Source organism: Eptatretus burgeri, chromosome 8 (assembly GCF_056783735.1).
Source record: "Eptatretus burgeri isolate ZD-2024b chromosome 8, Ebu_testis_v1, whole genome shotgun sequence".
Classification (NCBI taxonomy): Eukaryota; Metazoa; Chordata; class Myxini; order Myxiniformes; family Myxinidae; genus Eptatretus; species Eptatretus burgeri.
The window spans coordinates 24,474,580-24,494,729 of record NC_140968.1 but is presented as its reverse complement, the minus strand read 5'-3'; the positions used below and the strand labels follow the sequence as shown (position 1 = coordinate 24,494,729).

At 42.4% G+C, this 20,150-nt stretch overlaps 1 protein-coding gene across 9 annotated transcripts in view; it reads left to right on the top strand.

Annotated features, from left to right (window-relative positions):
• Positions 1-20,150, top strand: part of LOC147021332 (supervillin-like) — a 241,248-nt gene that overhangs the window by 61,487 nt on the left and 159,611 nt on the right. For 7 of the 9 annotated variants that reach the window (XM_085891183.1, XM_085891184.1, XM_085891180.1 and 4 more), the window contains 2 exons: positions 3,748-3,843; positions 12,794-12,822. In XM_085891183.1, coding sequence (XP_085747309.1) covers positions 3,748-3,843; positions 12,794-12,822 — 125 coding nt within the window. Of the gene's footprint in view, positions 1-2,898; positions 2,952-3,747; positions 3,844-12,793; positions 12,823-14,579; positions 14,638-20,150 lie in introns of those variants that run through there. The other 2 variants (XM_085891187.1, XM_085891189.1) reach the window with 2 other exon arrangements.

The window sequence follows — 20,150 nt, the reverse complement described above, 5'->3', positions numbered from 1 at the left end:
AGTTTAACAGCCCCCGGGGCTTTCGAGTAATAGACCCCACCCCCAAACAACCAATCTTGAAATGTAGTGGGAAGAGAAAAAATATTTAAATAGAGCATTACTGTGTATAGATTTATAACCATTTTACTGCAACACTTTTTTTTTTAAACTGAAGATAAATTAAAAGTAAAAAATATTTTAAACTAGAAGGGCACTCGGTAGAGTGCATACCTCCACCAAGCTGATTAGTTTGTTTTGTATCCCACTGATGGGCTGGATCTGCATTTGGACCTGAACTAAAATTTAATCTGGTTATTGTTGTCACCTAACCAAGTCTCATCTGAATCTGTCCATTGCATTTTCAGATATTGTGCTATTTATCGTTTTAGCCCCATCTCAATTGTGAAAAATCACTTTAAAATTCTCGGATCTGTATCCAGATTCGGACTTCACCAAAATCTAATCATTTCATCATTGTCATGAACCTAAGCTCTCCATAAAATTTTGTCCGAATCCGTCCACAACTTTTTGAGATATTTTGTTCACAGACAGACAGAGGTGAAAACATAACCTCCATCCACCTTTGGTGGGTGGAGGTAATTATCAGTTCGAGCTTAATAAAGTGTTATCAAATTGATAAAGTGATTTTGACAGAACGTTAACACAAATTTATCAAAAACTGGATGGGGAAGGTCGAATTGCCGGCCTTGTAGAGTAGATGTAACCCCATGTCCACTTCCCTGGCTCTGCTACCTTTGAGTCAACAAGGGAATAGATAATACTAGCTTTATAAATAAATTAATGTATCATGTTTTTTTGTGCCCCCCCCTGGAGTTTGGGCACTGGACAAATGTCCTGTTGGTCTTTCCCTTAATCTGGTGCTATTTATTGGGGGAGAGGGTTGACCCCCCCCACCCCCACCCCCATAAAAATAACTTTTTTTTCTCTCCTCTGAAACCACCATGAAACTGGACCACAATCTTCACCACTCGTGATGTACTAAAGTTTGTTCAAGCATTAAAAAAAAACATCAGGGTTTAACGGGATCTGCAGGTGGCTTGAGTGACTGTTGCTGCTGATCCAGCTGAGGTTCAGGATGCACGGTGCTATGTTTATTATGGGAGGATTGGTTTATTGCCACAATAGGTCATAAATGTTTCCAAAGTTTGTTCTTGAGGACCAACCCTGGAAAGATCATGGCATGTTGTGGGTTTGGGTAGAAATTTGGAATTTGGCTGGGGTACCAGCACATGATTGCTTACTTTTTTTTTCCTGGAATACTGGGAGATGACCTTTTCAATTTCCCCAAAGTGTGAATATGGAGAGAAAATTAGATGAATATCTAGTTTAAGAACCCTGCAGTGTGATGCCAATGTGAGAAAATTGGATTGTTGCAAACCCGTTGTATGAAAGTCGGGCATTCCTCAAAAGGATTGAGGAAGGTCATTTTGTTTGACGTCTGTCGCAGCTCAGACTCCTCATTCAAAGCCGAGGATAACACGGATGCACTTGCATATTGGCTGTTAAATGCTCGAAATATGTGCTTCTAATGCTGTCCATGAAACGGAGCAACCCTGACCTTTTCATCATCTTGAAGAGGTGCAACACAGGCTTAGCAGGGCAACCCCGCAGGAGTGAGGATCATGACTGGCACTCCGTATAAGTTTTATTCATTTATTTATTTATATAGTTGGGTGGTTTGTCGGAACCCCTCTATGCCCCATGCCTGATCTTGAATAAACCGAGCCATCGACAGATAAATGGACTAACTTTGCTAAGTTGTGTCACCTGAATGGGAGCGATATTGGACGAGAGGCTGGTGCTTAACGCTCAGGCAATTGTCTCTGCAGCCATTATCTCAGATTGACTCTGTGTATCCATCCATCTAATTAAGCTATCAAGCTCTGTTTCCACATTCTGCAATCCTGTTTTTCCAATTTACCACATTTAACAAAAACTAGTGTCATGGAACAGCTTCATTTATAACAAATACTCTTCCATGAGCCTTGACTGTATACAAGGAGTGACAAAACGCTGGTAAAGGTGAGTGGCATGCATATTTAAACGTTTCCAGAACCACTGCGGATGTGAATCGTCACAAGTGAAATGAGGGAGAAAGCATCAAAATTGTGTGCAGTATTAGGAAGAATTTTATTATTATTATTATTTATTTATTTGTATACATGATCGAGGCTTGTGGAAGAGCTAGAACAGAATGGAAGGGAACAACATTTAAAAGGGAGAAAAACTAAACAGAGTAGAAGTGAAAGTGAGATCAAGGAGAGGGTGAAAAAGCGGAATGAAATGGCAAGAAGAGGAAGGGAAAAGCGGGGAAGGAACAAACCAAAATTGACAACGAACACACAGAATTGAGGGAGGGTATCACAATAACCTGGAAAAAGGGAGTGCTTGGGAATGGGGTCATTTGTGATCGAAGACGTCATGAGTATGGACGGGGGATGACCTGACATAGTGGTGAACAGCTGTGTTGAAGCCTTGGAGAGAAGAATGGGACTGAACAGACTGGGGAAGTTAGGTCCACAGTTGAGGAAAAGGAAAAAAAAAGTAACAAATGAGTGGAGGTGAGCTGTGAGCCTGGATTTTGGGAGTTTAACAAGAGGGTTACTGGCAGACCATGTGCACCGTGCAGATACCTGGGAGTGGCAGAGATGGCAATAAGAACTGGAGAACAAAGCAAATGAAGTAATGTATTTGGTTCGGCCACACAATGACACAATAACGGAGAGTTTCAAGTGCAGGAAACCACAGTTTGTTTCACACGTGCACCGACCGTGTGACCACTCTTACGCCATGAAGCTGAGGTGTTGCAGATGCTATTGTTTATTTGTATTGACAACATATTCTTAATTATTTAGCTTCATTGTATTTACCTCTTGCCAACATTTATTATTATTATAATATTGTGTTTCTCGAATGAAACTTCATGTTGGTGGGAGGAACATCGTTGAACAGTGAGTACAGTTCATGTTGAAATTGGCTTCCAAACTCCAGGCCTTCTGCCCATCTCTACTCCTGCGTGTGCTTTTTCTCCTGCTTGTGAAATAATCTTTGTGCTACTCAAGTTCTGTTTTTTTTAAATATTTATTTATTTATCTCTCTATTTATTTATTTATTTGTCTCCTCAACAGGATTTGATTTATTTATTTGTTTGTTTTTGTACCCCTGCTCACCTAAAAGCACCCACCTTGTCCCTCTGCCCACCCCACCCCCCCCTTTCCTCTTCCTTAACCCATAGCTGCTGACTTTTGTTTGCCATCACATTCTCTCTCCATTTCTCCCATGCCCACATGTTCCCCATTGCTCCACCATCAAATTCCCCGACACCCTCATTGAACTCGCTGTACACAAGGTCCAAACGACATTTCTGTGTATGGATTGTTTGTGAAGTTTTCAGGTGCAAAGTCGTATTTAATGTTTAACAAACCGAGATTTTACAATAATGTCCTCTTGCCCAGGTCACATCTGCACTCGAGCAATGATTCCCACACAATGTAGTCTCACTTACAAAAGGAGCATAATGTAATAATTGTTGCTTTGACTCTTTGTACATTAACTTTGAATTGCTTTCTATGGCCTGGTTGTTTTACCTTTTGTTTTTCTTTTCTTGTTTGTTATTTTAAATATACTGCACATTCCAGCAGGGATAATGCAATGATCCTGAACTTTTGGTTAAAATCCAATTGTTGCCCTGATTAGAAAATTAAGGTATTCATTTGAATGCTTAATGTGACCTGCATTGTGTGGCAGAGGGCGGCACGGTGTGAAGCTGATGGCAGCACGGCGTACCCGAGAACGATTTCGCACCCAACCGGTCACGGCTGCGGAGCAACGGTTCATTGAAAGGTAGGTGTATGATTGGGGTCGAGGTACGCGTCTCTGTGGAGAGTCGATGATTTAAACCTTGTTTAGACATCACGTGCAACCTGCTTCTGTGATACTTTCATACCTCGGTGATGCTTCTGTGATCCGAGTCGCTGGTGTACACACCTTTAATTTGGCCTGCCATGACGTACACGAACCATTCCTATTTTACCATTATCATCAATCTTTGATCAGCAGAGTGGTTTTCCGGTTCAATTCCTAACTGCTCTTTGTGTCCAACACTCACAACAATATTTAATTTGATTATTGAACAGAATTTTGTTCATCACAATGCATTCCTTGATTGTTTGCAAATAGTTGATTGTATAGTTGGGGGGATCCATCTTCAAAGTGAAGGCACTCTATTGGCTGCTCAATATGTGACGCTCATGTCATCATTCTTGTATCTGTTGATGAGGCATATAATATGATGGTTTGTGGTGCATTCAGTTTGGAGTTCCTTGATACCATTCACATGTCATCTATTGTCTCCTAACATCATTGTAATTCATGTGAAACTACACCTGTGTCACCCAAGACAATTGTGTGTGTGTGTGTGTGTGTGTGTGTGTGTGTGTGTGTGTGTGTGTGTGTGTGTGTGTGTGTGTGTGTGTGTGTGTGTGTGTGTGTGTGTGTGTGTGTGTGTATATATATATATATATATATATATATATATATATATATATATATATATATATATATATATATATATATAATATATATATAATATATATATAAAATAAAATTCGTGAATTGTGGGTTTGTTTGTGGGTGAAAAGAGGGACAGTGAGAGGAGGAGGGGAGCACATTGTTACCCTCGTAACAAAAGTGCCTGTCATTTTTTTCAAGTTTTGATAAAAACACAAAAAACTGCAGCAATTCTTCATTATGACTTAGATTTAGGAATTATAACAATGACTTTGCCATTTTGACATGTGTGACAATTGACACAAGAAGTGATTTAGGCAAAAAATCTCAAAAACTGAAAAAAATGACTGAGGCACTTTTGTTATGAGGGTGACGACATGTAGGTTTTAGGGGGTTTAAAAAAAAAATCATAGTCCCAGGGTTCAGGGTGGGGGGGGGAAGACTCCAATTCTCTCCATGTAAATGTGTATTGCTGCCGGTGTGGTGGGGATTACAAGTCAGGATATAATACGCCATATTCGGGGGAATTATCCCATCTGTAATTCTGGAGGAGATTGACCCGGGGAGGGGGTTGTTGAATGATCCAACTGGTGGCAAAGTGCTAATTGTTTGAAGAAAGTTTAATCATACATTGTGTGCAGTGTTTCCAATATAAACACAAACGAAGTCTGAAGGAGCGAATCCTGATGAAAGTTGTACAATACATAGAGATGATATTTTAAATGGTGAGGAGTCATTGTTTAACTTGGTCAGGAGAGAGTTTCCAGGCAATCGTTTTGCATTATCGGCATGGTTACAACTGACGTAATCATGTGAGGTCACAACATGTAAACACCAAACAGAAAGCTCTATTTAGTATTTACTAGCAAAGTTACCCGGTGTTGCAGGGCAACGTCGGGTCCCTACCGCACCCCTTCCCCCTCCAGACTCCTACCCCGCCCCTTCCCCCTCCAGACTCCCACCCCGCCCCTTCCCCCTCCAGACTCCCACCACACCCCTCCCCCTTCCCCTTCCAGACTCTAAACCCCCAACCCCTCCCTCTGCCTCCTCATACCCCACCCTCCTCCCAACTCGCACCCCTCCTTTTTAATTTAAAAAAAAAAATTTACACCACGTGTAAATGGTGTAAATTGTTTTTGTTTTTTTCACCATATACATGTTACTGTTATTTTGATTGTATCCTGACTTCAAGCTTCAGAAATATTACTTTCAGATATTTATGTTTTACTATACTTGTATTGGCAACTATGGAAATAATTGTTTTTTGAAATTGGAAACAAAAAAAATACAACCATGCAGCGGAATAGAAATATGTATTCAATTAAAGTCAATGATGTCATAAGCAGTGACACATTATATAAAATTACTTTACACCTCAAAAAAAAATTAAAATAATTTTACACATGAGGTGACACCTCCCATGGAGGCAATCATGCCAGTATTCAAAGCTGCAATGGAACTGAATGGGGGTCAAAATAGCGGAATAAAAGTATTCAATTAAGAACTCGAACTCTCCAAGACAAAGATTACATTTGAAGCTTTTGTCAGATTTAACTAAAACAATGGAACGCAAGTTTATATGCACACTTGCTTTCATTTATGACATTAACATTGTCTTGAATGTCAATTTGTACTTTTGTTTTCATAAATGACGTGCTGTGATATTAAAAGAAAAAGGTAAATTACACCGCTAGGGACTGCATTGTCATGACTTACAAACATCGGTTCATAAGGAACGGCTGGCTTTGCAAGCGATTAGCGATGTATGAAGCTCGATTGTGCAGAAAATGTTATGACCTGTTGCAAGGCAAGGCATTTTTAATAGGCCGAAACAAATGGCCGATATTTCTGATTCAGACCCCTGAGAGGTGACTGTGGACTGACCAAGCATAAAGCCTGTTTTGTTTTAATTTAATAAGCCTGTTAATTATCTTCAAAAGGGATGTTCAAAGAGGATAGCAATAGCACGTACCATTTTTAAAGAGATTATAACATGGCCTTCCCTTGAAGTATGCCACTCGAACTGCAGCTGCCACCCTGTTTACCTGCTCTGGAACTTGAACTGGAACTCTCCGAGGGGTTCACACACCTGGAGACACCCGAAGTGCCAAAGAATGCACGAACCGGACAAACAAACACCCATCCACCAGCCGGATTCTCCACCAAGCCTGACCCCACAATCCAAACCCGGCTCGGGCCATGAGACCCCAGAGCCAATTTTACCCTAGCTGCAATGATTATAAATATCCGGAGATGCCAGTGTTCATGCCTTTATTTAATTTCAGCACATGTTTTACAACCAAAATGTGATAAGCCCAAGATTCTCTCAACCCGAGCCGAATCCCAAAATTTGAACTGTGGAATCGAACCTAGCAGCATCCCCGACCACCAAAAATGTGGCCATCCACACAATCTGCACATTCACCAACACTCAGGGCTCACAACACAACATAATCACCTCCAAACCACAACCCAACCACCTGTGGGAACTTACCGCAACCACTCATTGTTTATCACTTCATGAAAGTTTGAAGAGGGAGGAGAGAGAGAGGAAGGAGAGGTGGGAGAGCGACGACACAGATGGATGGAGGGAAGGGATGGGTGGATGGAAAGTGGATTCACAGTTCATGAACATATAATGCTCCAATCTCAGAGCCAACATGAAGTGTAAGAAATGAATGTTGAATGAGTTCCCACCTGCTGTTCCTTCATGTGCCATTACATTCCATGCAACATCTGCAATGAGCTTGGGTTTTGGAAATCATTCTCCCCTCATAACCTCTGAAGTACTCCATCAGGGAGTCAGTCTCTGGGCATGACCATGATCACTCTGAGGTGAAGGTTACATTTTCATGACCACTCGTGCCCTCGATGCATACTTGTCTTGATCTTACATGATCAGGTGCAGCTGAGCAGAGCTGCCAAGTACACACTGGCTGACAGAGCTTATCACGTGGGGTAAAACTTCCAGGCTGATACTGTGTGTGAACTATATTTGACCAATGGAGGAAAATTCACCACAAACTGAGACATTACAAGAACAAATAATTTATTTCCAGCAAAGGTGAGGAAAGGAATGTGTACAATAAGCAATGGGTTTCATACAAAAGATCAATATAGCAGGGGAAAGCAAGGTTTGATGCAGCAAAATAAAAAAAATTATTTATAAATGAAAGAGAGTGCAGAGTTACCCCGATCCTAAAACTTCCACAATCTTATCTATGTCAGCACAACAGGCACCATGAGAATCGTTCCCCAAGGAAATTAGAAAGTCGAGAGAGAGAGAGAGAGAGAGAGAGAGAGAGAGAGAGAGAGAGAGAGAGATAGAGAGAGAGAGAGAGAGAGAGAGAGAGAGAGAGAGAGAGAGAGAGAGAGAGAGAGAGAGAGAGAGAGAGAGAGAGAGAGAGAGAGAGAGAGAGAGAGAGAGAGAGATAGATAGATAGATAGAGAGATAGATAGATAGATAGATAGATAGATAGATAGATAGATAGATAGAAAGATAGAAAGATTGATAGATAGATATATATATATATATATATATATATATATATATATATATATATATATATATATATATATATATATATATATATATATATATATATATATATATATATATATATATATATATATATATATATAGAGAGATAGAGAGAGAGAGATATAGATAGAGAGATATAGATATATATATATAGTTTGAAAGTTTGAGGTGGTTTCGACCTCTTACCAGGTGAGGTCGACTGACAAATGTAAACCCAGTCACAAAGGAGTAGGAAGGGGGGAGGAAAACTGAGGGTGTCTATGGTGCGTGGTTGGAGGGAGGCATGGTGAGGGGTGCGCATGATATGCAGGTGAAGTGTGGAGAGGAAGGTGTAAAGATGTGGGTCAAGGGGGGTTGGAAACAAAGCAAAGAAAATGCGAGAAGATAGTCTGAGCATGAAGTGTAAAGAGGTCTGTACATGTAAATGCTGTGGTGGTTACTGCGGTGAGGTGTTTGTAGTGGTGTGGTGGTTGTGGTTGTTAATGGCAAAGGTAAGTGAGCTTGGGTTGTGGTCCAATGATGTGGTGATTTTTATAAAAGTGTTGTGTTGGTGTATGAAATGCTGCTACGTTTGGGGTTCGAGTCTGGTGAAGTCTGAGGTGGAACGTCGATAATGGCGCGCAGTTTGAATGGAAAATGGCACATGTATGCAAATGACATGCCCCTGTTGCTATGGTCCTTGGTGTGCATGCATGCATGAGGAAAGGTCGTGTGCAGCAATGCAAAATGATGTGAAGAATGAAAGATGGGTAAAGAATGGAAAGAAAAACACTACCTACAGCCCTCACAGTGCATATTGTCCCATAAACCCACAACACAAAATGGGAGAGGTATCTAAAACTAATACTAGTGAAATAACAATTTCGGGAACCGCCACAAGTTGTGTGTGTTCTATTGCTTCGGAGGAGTGCCTGTTCCGCAGAAACGCAACATCAGATTTCACTAAGATGATGGAACACGCATTTACATATGTACTTCATTTACATTTACGTTGTCACCAAAGATTGTCTTGAATGTCAATTTGTAATTTTATTTTCCAAAACAACTGTGATTTAAAAAAAAAGCCATTTACACTGCCGTATATTGTTTTGCCATGGATTGCAAACATTGGTTGACAAGCCGGAAGGCGACGAGGGATTCGCTAGGATCGAAGCGCTGGATACGATGCTTTTCATTCTGACCGATCCACCGACGAAGATTTATTTCCAAGATGTATTGTTTCACATGCAATTGTTCCTCTGCCTGGCAAGATTTTTCCGATTGCGCATTTTGCCAACTGGCACTCATAAATAATGACGTTAAATAGGCACCCTATTTTTGAAGGACTACCATTTGAAAAATAATCTGTTTGCTGGTTTGTGCTGTGGAGCCTCGCGTTGCAGACACACCACATGCACACACACACGCACACACACACACACACACACACACACACACACACACACACACACACACACACACACACACACACACACACACACACGGAAAACCCGATAAACTTCTCTCAATGCTCTTGTTTGACCACACCTCCTGAGCCACAAAATATTTTCCATATGCCACACCCACTTTCCTACGCCACACCCACTTTCCTACGCCACACCCACTTTCCTACGCCACACCCACTTTCCTACGCCACACCCACTTTCCTACGCCACACCCACTTTCCTACGCCACTCCCACTTTCCTACGCCACTCCCACTTTTCATCAACCACGTCCACTTTCCCTAAGCTCCGCCCACTTTCCTAAGCCCATCATAAAAAATGATGGTGAATAGACACCCGATATTTGAAAAATAAAACCTCAATCAAAAATCGGCTCGAGCAAAATTTTCTAAATATCGCGAAGTGTTTAATTCCGAAGTCTCGTTTCTCTACATTCAAAACTGAAGGACAAGTATTGAAAATACTGTACGCGGTTTTTTGGCCGCTGCACAGCAACGGGTAGTTGCTCGGCAACGAAATTCAAACATGCACATTCCCAGTATATATTCCACATGTTGGCAAAGTTTCATCGAAATCTGTTTGCTGGTTCGTGCTGTGGAGCCTCGCATTGCAGACACACATACACAGAGACAGAGAAAAGGAAAACCCGACAATAAGGGATATCTAGCATATATCGCGAATCCAGTAAGGAATGTCAGGCCTGATGACACCGCAGGGCCCAACACAGTCGTGTGGAGCTTTGACTTTGTATGGCGATCAATGTATTTTTATCCCGCCCCCCCCCCCCCTGGAGGGAGGGAGCAGGATATTGTAATCGTCCGGTTTGTTTGTCTTTTTGTTTGTTTGTTTGTTTGTCTGTCAGTCTGTTTGTTGAATTCGCTATATATTCTAGATATCCCTTATTGTCGGGTTTCCCGTCTCTGTCTGTCTGTGTGTGTGTGTGTGTGTGTGTGTGTGTGTGTGTGTGTGTGTGTGTGTGTGTGTGTGTGTGTGTGTGTGTGTGTGTGTGTGTGTGTGTGTGTGTGTGTGTGTGTGTATGTGTGTCTGCAACGCGAGGCTCCACAGCACGAACCAGCGAACCGATTTCGATGAAACTTTGCCAACAGGTGCCATATGGGGTGGGAATGTGCGCGTTTGAATTTCGTTGCCCAGCAACCACCCGTTGCTGTGCAGCGGCCGAAAGACCGCGTACAGTATATTCAATACTTGTCCTTCAGTTTTGAATGTAGAGAATCGAGACTTCCGAATTAAACACTTCGAGATATTTAGAAAATTTTACTCGAGCCGATTTTTGATTTAGGTTTTATTTTTCAAATGGTCGTCCTTCAAAAATCAGGTGTCTATTTACCGTCATTTTTTTATGAGGGGCTTAGGAAAGTGGGTGGAGCTTAGGGAAAGTGGACATGGTTGATGAAAAGTGGGAGTGGCAGAGGAAAGTGGGCGTGGCTTATGAAAAATATTGTGTGGCTCAGGAGGTATGGTCAAACAAGAGCGTTGAGAGAAGTTTATCGGGTTTTGTGTGTATGTGTGTGCGTGCGTGCGTGCGTGCGTGCGTGCGTGCGCGCGCAACGAGAGGCTCCACAGCACAAACCAGCAAACCGATTATTTTTCAAATGGTAGTCCTTCAAAAATAGGGTGTCTATTTACCGTCATTTTTTATGAGGAGTGCCAGTTGGCAAAATACGCAATAGGAAAAATCTTGCCAGGCAGAGGAACAATTGTATGTGAACCAATACGTCTTGGCAATGAATCTTCGTCGGTGGATCGGTCAGAATGACAAGCATCGTATCCAGCGCTTCGATACTCGGGAATCCCTCGTCGCCTACCGGCTTGTTACTTGACGAAATCTACGATTTTGTCAAGTATGTTGGTCGGTTCAGTTTGTGAGTTTGTTTGTGTGTACGTCTCGCTCTACAGGTCGCATTTCGAGTCGGAATGTCATGGAACTTCACCAATGGACTTATTGGCCACCAGAATAGAACCCTATAACTTTTGGCATGTCAAGGTCAGGAAAAATTCCTGAAAATCGCGAAAATCCGTATCTTTTAGCATGGGCCGATTTTCAAAAATTCATGTCTCTGCCAAATCTTAACGGATTCCTTTCAAATTTGAAACACGGACGTAGGAGGGGAGTATCTTTGACTGGATGAAGTTCGTCAAGTCCTGGCCCTATGGGGCATTTTTATTTGTTTGTCTGTCTTTCTGTTAGCAACTTTACGGCAAAACGGCTTTAGCAAACACTATCAAATTTAATCCACAGGTGGGCAATGAACCTTGGACGACCCCATTAACTTTTGGGTCCAATTGGATCAAAGGTCAAGGTCACGAAAAGATCAAAATCGTTTTTCGCTCATAACTTCGTCAAAAATGATCTGATTTACTTCAAACTAAGCTTATAGTGAACCTTATTCTATTTGCCACTTATGATCCTACCCATTCCTATCGTGAAAAATGCATATTTGTGAAGATCGGTAGGGTCCGAAGTTTTGGGGGTCATGGTCATCGGTCAAAATTACAAAATGGGTGGGATTTGTTGTGCCTGGCACCACTTGTTAGTATTGATTTTTCAAAAGTACCATTTGTGAAAATGCCTCATCTTCAGGTGCATAGTTGTGCCGCGTTTGTGCTGCTTCCTGTCTGCCCACATGAGTAAAGGGAAAGTTGACCCGGTTGGAAAATTTATTCATGGTTTTCTGCGTTTTGTCATACATGACCAATTGGTCCAATTCTGCTGTACAAGAACACCAAAGCAATACTCTCTCTTTAGTTGCAGGGTTGTCTGACTTTTTGTTATCCAGGTTGAACCTGTGGCCTTTGTGACTGTGTGTTTGTGAGATGTTACGATGAAGTGCAGATTAGTTGGTTTTGGGAGTTTTACACTGTAAAGGCAAATAATAGATAAACGATGAACTTGTTAGCACATGGCAGTCACAAGTAATGGTGGTTTGTGATTTGTTCTCATTTTTTTTCCTTCAAGCCTGAAAAAGTGGCTCCCATTCATAAAAATCTAAGAGGAATTGATAGGGATGATATTGCAATACAAATGCAGTGATGCAGTGTTTGGATCATCACATCACTTGAGCCAAAGCCTTGCTTTGCTCCTCCAGAAGGGCATGGAGGGCAGATTATGAAGGTTCCAATTTGATGTCTACATGGGAATCTAGTGAACGCATACCATGAAAACTCAGACCGGAATTGATACTATCATGTAGAGAACAAGGCAATACATGGTTCTAAGGATGGTAACTGTTAAAAATGATTTTTGTCAATCTTTAACTGGGCATTCTATCATTTTTGCAGGAACGAAGATGAAAGAGATGATTCAGAAGGTATGTATTGTTACGAAAATGATTTGGTGATTTAATGAGGGGTTAATTTTATTCAGTAGTTATATCTTCATGTGTGTCAGCATAAGTGTTTGTAAACCCCAATTGCCATGAAACAATCAGATGCCGAGTGGAGTGAGATTCCCTATCACCCTTATCCTCAAGTCTGTCTCTTTTCCCATCTTCAATCGTCCCTGTTGTCCTTTCATCGCACCTCAACATGGAGGGCACACGTGTACGATGTTGAGGCTCGAACCAAGGTTTTACAAACATGGCATAGCCTCATATGCTACCTTCACTTGATAGAGCATGCGCAAAACCTGCGTTGCAGAGTGCCAGATGGCTGCTGATATGAGGCAGGATGATAGCACCTTGTGGTACCTCAGCCTAGAGTGCCCAGCTATCGGTCATTCACAGCCTGGGAACCCAAGAGTGTCAGCCACTCAGCCGGGACCATCACACCACAGAGCTGAGACCTCCGCTCCTCCCAGAGAGCGAGCACACAGCATGGATATCCCGGAATGGCGATCAGTTGAGCCGTGCACAGCAAAGGGGGATGCTCTGCTGGAGCATCCCTGCCATCCCTGCCGCGCAGCAACTGACAGCCAAGGATGACACCGGACTGAGAGGGGTCTGATGCTGTGTCTATGTCACACCTCTCAGCACTCCAGGAAAGACACACACACACACACACACACACACATCTACGCACACTGTCAGCTCTCCTGTTCATTTTGTCTTCCTGACTGAGTCTGCCCATGTTGCTGTGTATTTTGAGACTCAGTCTCATCCGCTGGGGTAACCGAAATCCCCTTCCCCACCCCTGTTAAGCTAACTACATGTGCTGAAACAGCCGCACGGTTAAATAGGATACAACATAACCACATTGTGGTGGATTATCCACACATGCACAGCTTCGCTTCCACTCGGCGTCTTTGGAGCATATTCTCCGGCAATCTCACCTCATCTGTTCGGGAGACAGTCCGTTACAGTATATACAGTATTTGTGTGCCATTATGTTAGCAGGTTCAGAAAGGCTTTCCCACATTAACTTCCACCCAAGTGATTAGATCTTTACAGATTGTATGCAGCGCTCTAATAATGACTACAGTATGTCTTTTACTGATCCTATTCAATATATATATAATCGTAACTGGTCTCTCTTTCTTTCCTCGTACTTGAGTTCATTGTGCTTTAATGAAGTAACAATTGAAATTTTGTATTCTTTCGTGTACTTTTCATCGGTCCCAACATGTTGGTATTTTACATCATGAACTTTGCTCCATTTACTTGTCCAACCAATGGCAGTAGTGTAGGCGTGGTTTTTATCTGGTTTCTAACCAATCATTTGCCCAGCACTACTACCGGGCTCTAGGACCTCCTTCTAGGGAAAAGCGGAGAGGAAATCTTTAACCAAGTGTCTGTCGCTTTTTACTGTTGTGGAAATAACTCACGAACTCGTTTCACTGGAGTTGAACCGTATTCGCAACCCTATCCTCCTGCAGCACTTTGCTCTCTGCACCGGCAGCTTCATACTACGTGCTGCGTTGCAGCTCTACCTTCAGTGGGTTTTCACTCCTTTCAACCGTGGGACTATCATCAAACCTCTTTTAGTGAGCAGCTTATTTGCACAGGCACTGGACAGACACCCAAGTTACCGAGTGGATCATACTATTTCATGGACACAATGCCCAATTGGCCCACTGGTGATGTGCCATTTCTTGCTTCTTATTTATCCTTTGACTGTATTCACCTGTACTCAACCTTAACAGCTTATGGGACACCGCTTAGCCTGGACGAAATCGGCAACCTTTAGTGGTGAGTAGAAGTCGATAACTCTATTTTGTATAAGTATCCTTCTTGAGATTTTTTATATTTTTTTGCATACATGGTCAAGGCTCATGGAAGAGCTAGTACTCTGGAGCAGGACACAATGGGACAAAAGAACAGTCGAGAGAGAGGGGAACACCAACAGTGGAGGAGAAGGACAAGATAGAGGGAGTCAAACAATGGGTACGGGGGAGGGGGTGGGCAGGAAAGGACGCATGGCATGGAAAAGATGGATAGAGAAGGAAACTCTCAGGATGGAAAATTGGAAATTTGGAAGGAGGTTGGGGTGTGGGGAGGGAGGGGGATTGGCAAGGGTAGAAAAAGATCATTGTTTTGAATTGGGGAAGGTCTGAGATGATGATGAATCGCTTGTCTGGAAGAATTGGAGTGAAGAATGAGATTTATGAGAAAGTGGAAGTTGGTTCCACGGGCAGGGGGGAAAAAAAAGAGAATCAATGAGTGGAGGTGAGCAGTGATTCTGGATTTTTGGGAGTTTCACCAAAGGGGGGCTGTTTGTGGACCATGTGTGCCCCGAATAACCTGGGAAGGGGGATAAAATACAGAAAAAGCAAAGGGTGCAAGACCAGAGAGGAGGTATTGGACGACAGAGATCCATTATTGGATGAGTAGAAGCAGCAAGTCCATTATAGTGACCTGGTTTGAATCCAAATTGGTGATCTGAGAATAAGTTGTTGGAGAAAAGGAAGGATTTCATATCAACTGTGATTATGGATTTCATGACGCTTGCTGTTGATTGTAAGCAAGCTAACAGGTCTAGTTAAGTGGATCCGTTTTTGCACTTTTTTCATGTCATGCAGTGATGTTGGTTGATTTCCAAGAAGATGGAAGATGACCCAAGACAAATGATCGGGTGCAAGAACAGCGGAGTACGTTTTTATAAAATGAGCTGATGCCATCCGGTCCAGTTGCAGAATCGGAGTGGAGGGTTGAAAAAAGCTTCTCCAACTTCTTTCGTGCAAAAGAAAGTGTCTAGGAGCAGTTTTGGATATGATTGGGAAGAGTGGGTACAGAGAGTGAGTGAGGTGTTTGAGAGACAAGATTTGGAAACAAACACAGAATTGAGGAATTCGGCCGTCTCATGAGTATAGTTGGCTATGATGCCATTTGAAGTGGTGGGAAGGGGTGGAGTGGAAGCACATACCAGAGACAGACTTAATAAGGTGCCACCAGGTTTTAGAAGAGGGAGACAAGTTTGAAAATTCAATACTGAGGTTGGACAGATGTTGTTTTCAGGTTCTCCCGATTGAACACGCACTTGTTGCAGATTTTTTGGAATGTACTGAGATTGCCTTCGGTCGGACTTGCCTTCCAGGAAGAGAAGACAAGTTGTTTCTGAGCAACTGTCTCACCACAGGATTCAGTGTACCTTGGGTGGGAAGAAGGGTGGGATAATTGAAGATGAGATTGGATGAATCTGTGCATAAGAAAGAGCAGATTTCTGTGGAAGAATTTCCATGCTGAGTTAATATCAGGGGTGTTAGATATGAGAAACCAGTCCTGAAGAAGGATGGCTGCTTGCAGTCCCTGCAAATCTGCCTGAGTGAACTGCCGTACTCGTCGTCACTGAGGCAGCTCTCTGTGAATAGTCACAGAGATGTTGACTCTCACAAGTATATGATCAGATGAATGAATTGGAGCAGGAGACATTTGTTGAGAAGTTTGTCATCACCAAGTCCAGAAAGGAGGATTTGCCATTGGTTGAAATCCATGTCAGAAAGTTCACATGTTGAGTGAGTCCCAGAGTCACTGAAGTCATTTGCTGATTGAAAGAGGTACTAACACCCAGCAAATTTGCCTGGTGACAATTGAAGTTACCACATGTGAGGAAGAGAGAGTTGGTATGAGTGTATAAAAGTTTGTCCATATTGTAAATTGGAAAGAATGTAAACTGAAACCCAAATGTTGCTCCCGCGGATCGAGGCATTCCATTGCATTGAAGGTTCAAGGACAGAAACCTTTGTTGTAACACAATACCATACCAGGGATTACCAGGTATCACATTCCTGACAAGTTCCAAGTTTTAAATAATCAAATTCCATCTTTTCTTCTGGAACACATCTCTTTCAATCGATTTCGTGATGTTGTGCCCTGGTTGGTGATGCTGAGAGAGTTATTGGAACTGCAGTAGCATTTTATGCCAAACAAGTTCCATCAATGTCAGTATTTTTCCTTATTTAAAATTGCGTATTCTCAAGCAAAACAATATTAAGCTTTTAGAGTTATTAAATTATTTGGATGGAAAAGTAGTGGATTGTTATTTTGAGTATTATTTTAAATTATTCTGTTGATGACAGCATTACATTGTAATTTTAATTTACATGTTATTTTTGAGTGCATCACTTTTGTCTCCCTGGAATTGTCATGTGTGTGACTGACTCAGTCTCATGCTTCCCTCTCATCTGTCCGTATCCGCAAATGATTAAAAATGGAGTTTACCAAACGAAGTAGCCATGGACAGCGCTATGGTGATTTCACTCTTTGCTTTTATCAGTTCTGATAATTATACATGAGTTCACACTAGGATGTCCTTCAATGAAATTGGACATCAATCTGGCTCTCATCGAACTGTTATCAGCAGATTGGTCCGCAAATATCAACAAACCAATGATGTTGGCGATGGACCTTGATCTGCATGACCTTTTGAGACCTTATTTCTAATGTAACATCATTAAATATTATTATTGACCAGTCTTGATCTGTGCATCTCAATATCTGTTACCAACAGCCCCATTCTGAAGTAGTCACGTTTTTATGGTGTAAAACAGTGCCGTGACAGACATCCTTGTTTTGTGATTTTAAATATTCATAAAACCTTGATTATGTTGAATTGTTGATTATGAATGTCGTACGAATGTATGATTTTGTTTTTGATAAACTTAACAGTTTATCAATAATTTTCTCGGTTATTGCTGCGATCTACAAAAATGCAGCCAGTGATTAACGTGTGTGTGTATGTGTTTGTGTGTGTGTACAGTATGTATATGTATACGAGGTGTGTTCAAAAAGTATCCAACCTTAATTTTTCGTGCGTAAACAAATGAAGCTAGGGAAGCGTGGTTGGGTGCACGTATGAAGGCGATCCTAATTCGTATGCGTGATTTTTTTTCCCTCCTGCCGAAGCTGTCACTCGCCGACAGACCGCCGATGAGTGAGGAAGTGTAAGTGAGCGCCGTCGGATTTTCGTTTTTGACAAAATGACGGAAAAACTTGAACAACGCTACTGCATCAAATTTTGTGTAAATCTTGGCGATTCCCAAGTGGAAACGATCCGCAAGATTCAACAGGCCTTCGCGAACGCAGCAATGTGCACCACACAGATAAAAGAGTGGTACAACCGCTTCAAAGATGGTCGCACATCAGTGGAAAGTGAAGCACGTTCTGGTAGGCCCTCAACATCCCGAAATGAGATCGTCATTGACCAAGTGAGGACCCTGCTGATGCAGGATTGTCGAATCATGATCAGAGAACTTGCAGACGAGGCGGGTGTCAGCATTGGATCCGTTCATTCCATTGTGACTGAGGATTTGGGCTGAAGGAGAATCTCAGCGAAGTTCGTGCCAAAGCTGCTAACGGTCGAGCAGAAGCAACTCCGTTTGGAGATCCCACAGGACATGCTGGCGACTGTGAACAGTGATCACAACTTCTTCAACACAGTGATCACTGGCGATGAGACCACAGTGATCCGTCATTTTGTCAAAAACGAAAATCTGACGGCGCTCACTTACACTTCCTCACTCATCGGCGGTCTGTCGGCGACTGACAGCTTCTGCAGGCGGGAAAAATTTCACGCATACGAATTAGGATTGCCTACATACGTGCACCCAACCATGCCTCCCTAGCTTCATTTGTTTATGCACGAAAAATTAAGGTTGGATACTTTTTGAACACACCTCGTATGTATATGTATATGTATATGTATATGTATATACATATTGTTATGGTTGTGGGGGAAGATGGAGGAATTTAATCGGGCATTTAGCATTGAATAGTCGTTTGGTCCTTGGATGTGTATGAGGCATCTGGATGCAATTAAGTTGAGGAAACTGTGAGCTTAATTGTTACGTGTCACCATACGGTAGGTGGTGGTCATGTTAATTAGCTCGGGTTTAAGAATATGCTTCCCCAGTATGTAATTGCCCCCGTGTGCCTTTTCCCGATGTCTTTCTAACCAAAAGCATGATAAATCAGCAAACGTGCGAGCAGGCAGAAGCCCCGCCTCCAATGGTGACGACGGGCAAAGTCACGCCCCTGAGGATGATGATTGGGCGTGACGTCAGAAGCCCCGCCTTTCCAGGTTTTCGTGCGAGCAGGCCACGCTCTGGAGGCGGAGGATGGTTGGGCGTGACATCGAAGAGGAAGGGTTGGTTGTGCATTTTGGAGAGAGGGAAAGAGAGAAAGAAGGAAAAAAAAAAAAGCAAGCACATGTGAGAGGAGAGCTCAGAGGAGGAAATGGTGGTTTTGGTGACATCGGTCAGTCAGAGGCGGGAGTTCAGTGTGAGCACACACATGAAGCAAGATGCTGGCCTATGGCTCTTGGTTGAGTCATAAGAAATGGACCCCGATCCTCGTGTATGTCATCGCGGGTCAGTGAGAATGATCGGCGCACGAAGCGACTGCACTGGGGCTCTGAGCCTTGGTGTTGAGTACCGCTCACGGAGTGTGTGTGTGTGTGTGTGTATGACATATATATATATATATATATATATATATATATATATATACATATATATATATATATATATATATATATATATATATACATATATATATATATATATATATATACATATATATATACACGAGGTGTGTTCAAAAAGTATCCAACCTTAATTTTTCGTGCGTAAACAAATGAAGCTAGGGAGGCACGGTTTGGTGCACGTATGTAGGCGATCCTAATCCGTATGCGTGAATATTTTCCCGCCTGCAGAAGCTGTCAGTCGCCGACAGACTGCCGATGAGTGAGGAAGTGTAAGTGAGTGCCGTCGGATTTTCGTTTTTGACAAAATGATGGATCACTGTGGTCTCATCGCCAGTGATCACTGTGTTGAAGTTGGGATCGCTGTTCACAGTCTCCAGAATGTCCTGTGCGATCTCCTAACGGAGTTGCTTCTGCTCGATCATTAGCAGCTTTGGCACGAACTTCACTGAGATTCTCCTTAAGCCCAAATCCTCAGTCACAATGGAATGAACGGATCCATGCTAACGCCCCCCTCGTCTGCAAGTTCTCGGATCATGATTTGACGATCCTGCATCAGCAAGGTCCTCACTTGGTCAATGACTATCTCATTTCGGGATGTTGAGGGCCTACCAGAACGTGCTTCACTTTCCACTGATGTGCGACCATCTTTGAAGCGGTTGTACCACTCTTTTATCTGTGTGGTGCCCATTGCTTCATTCCCGAAGGCCTGTTGAATCTTGCGGATCGTTTCCACTTGGGAATCGCCAAGCTTTACACAAAATTTGATGCAGTAGCGTTGTTC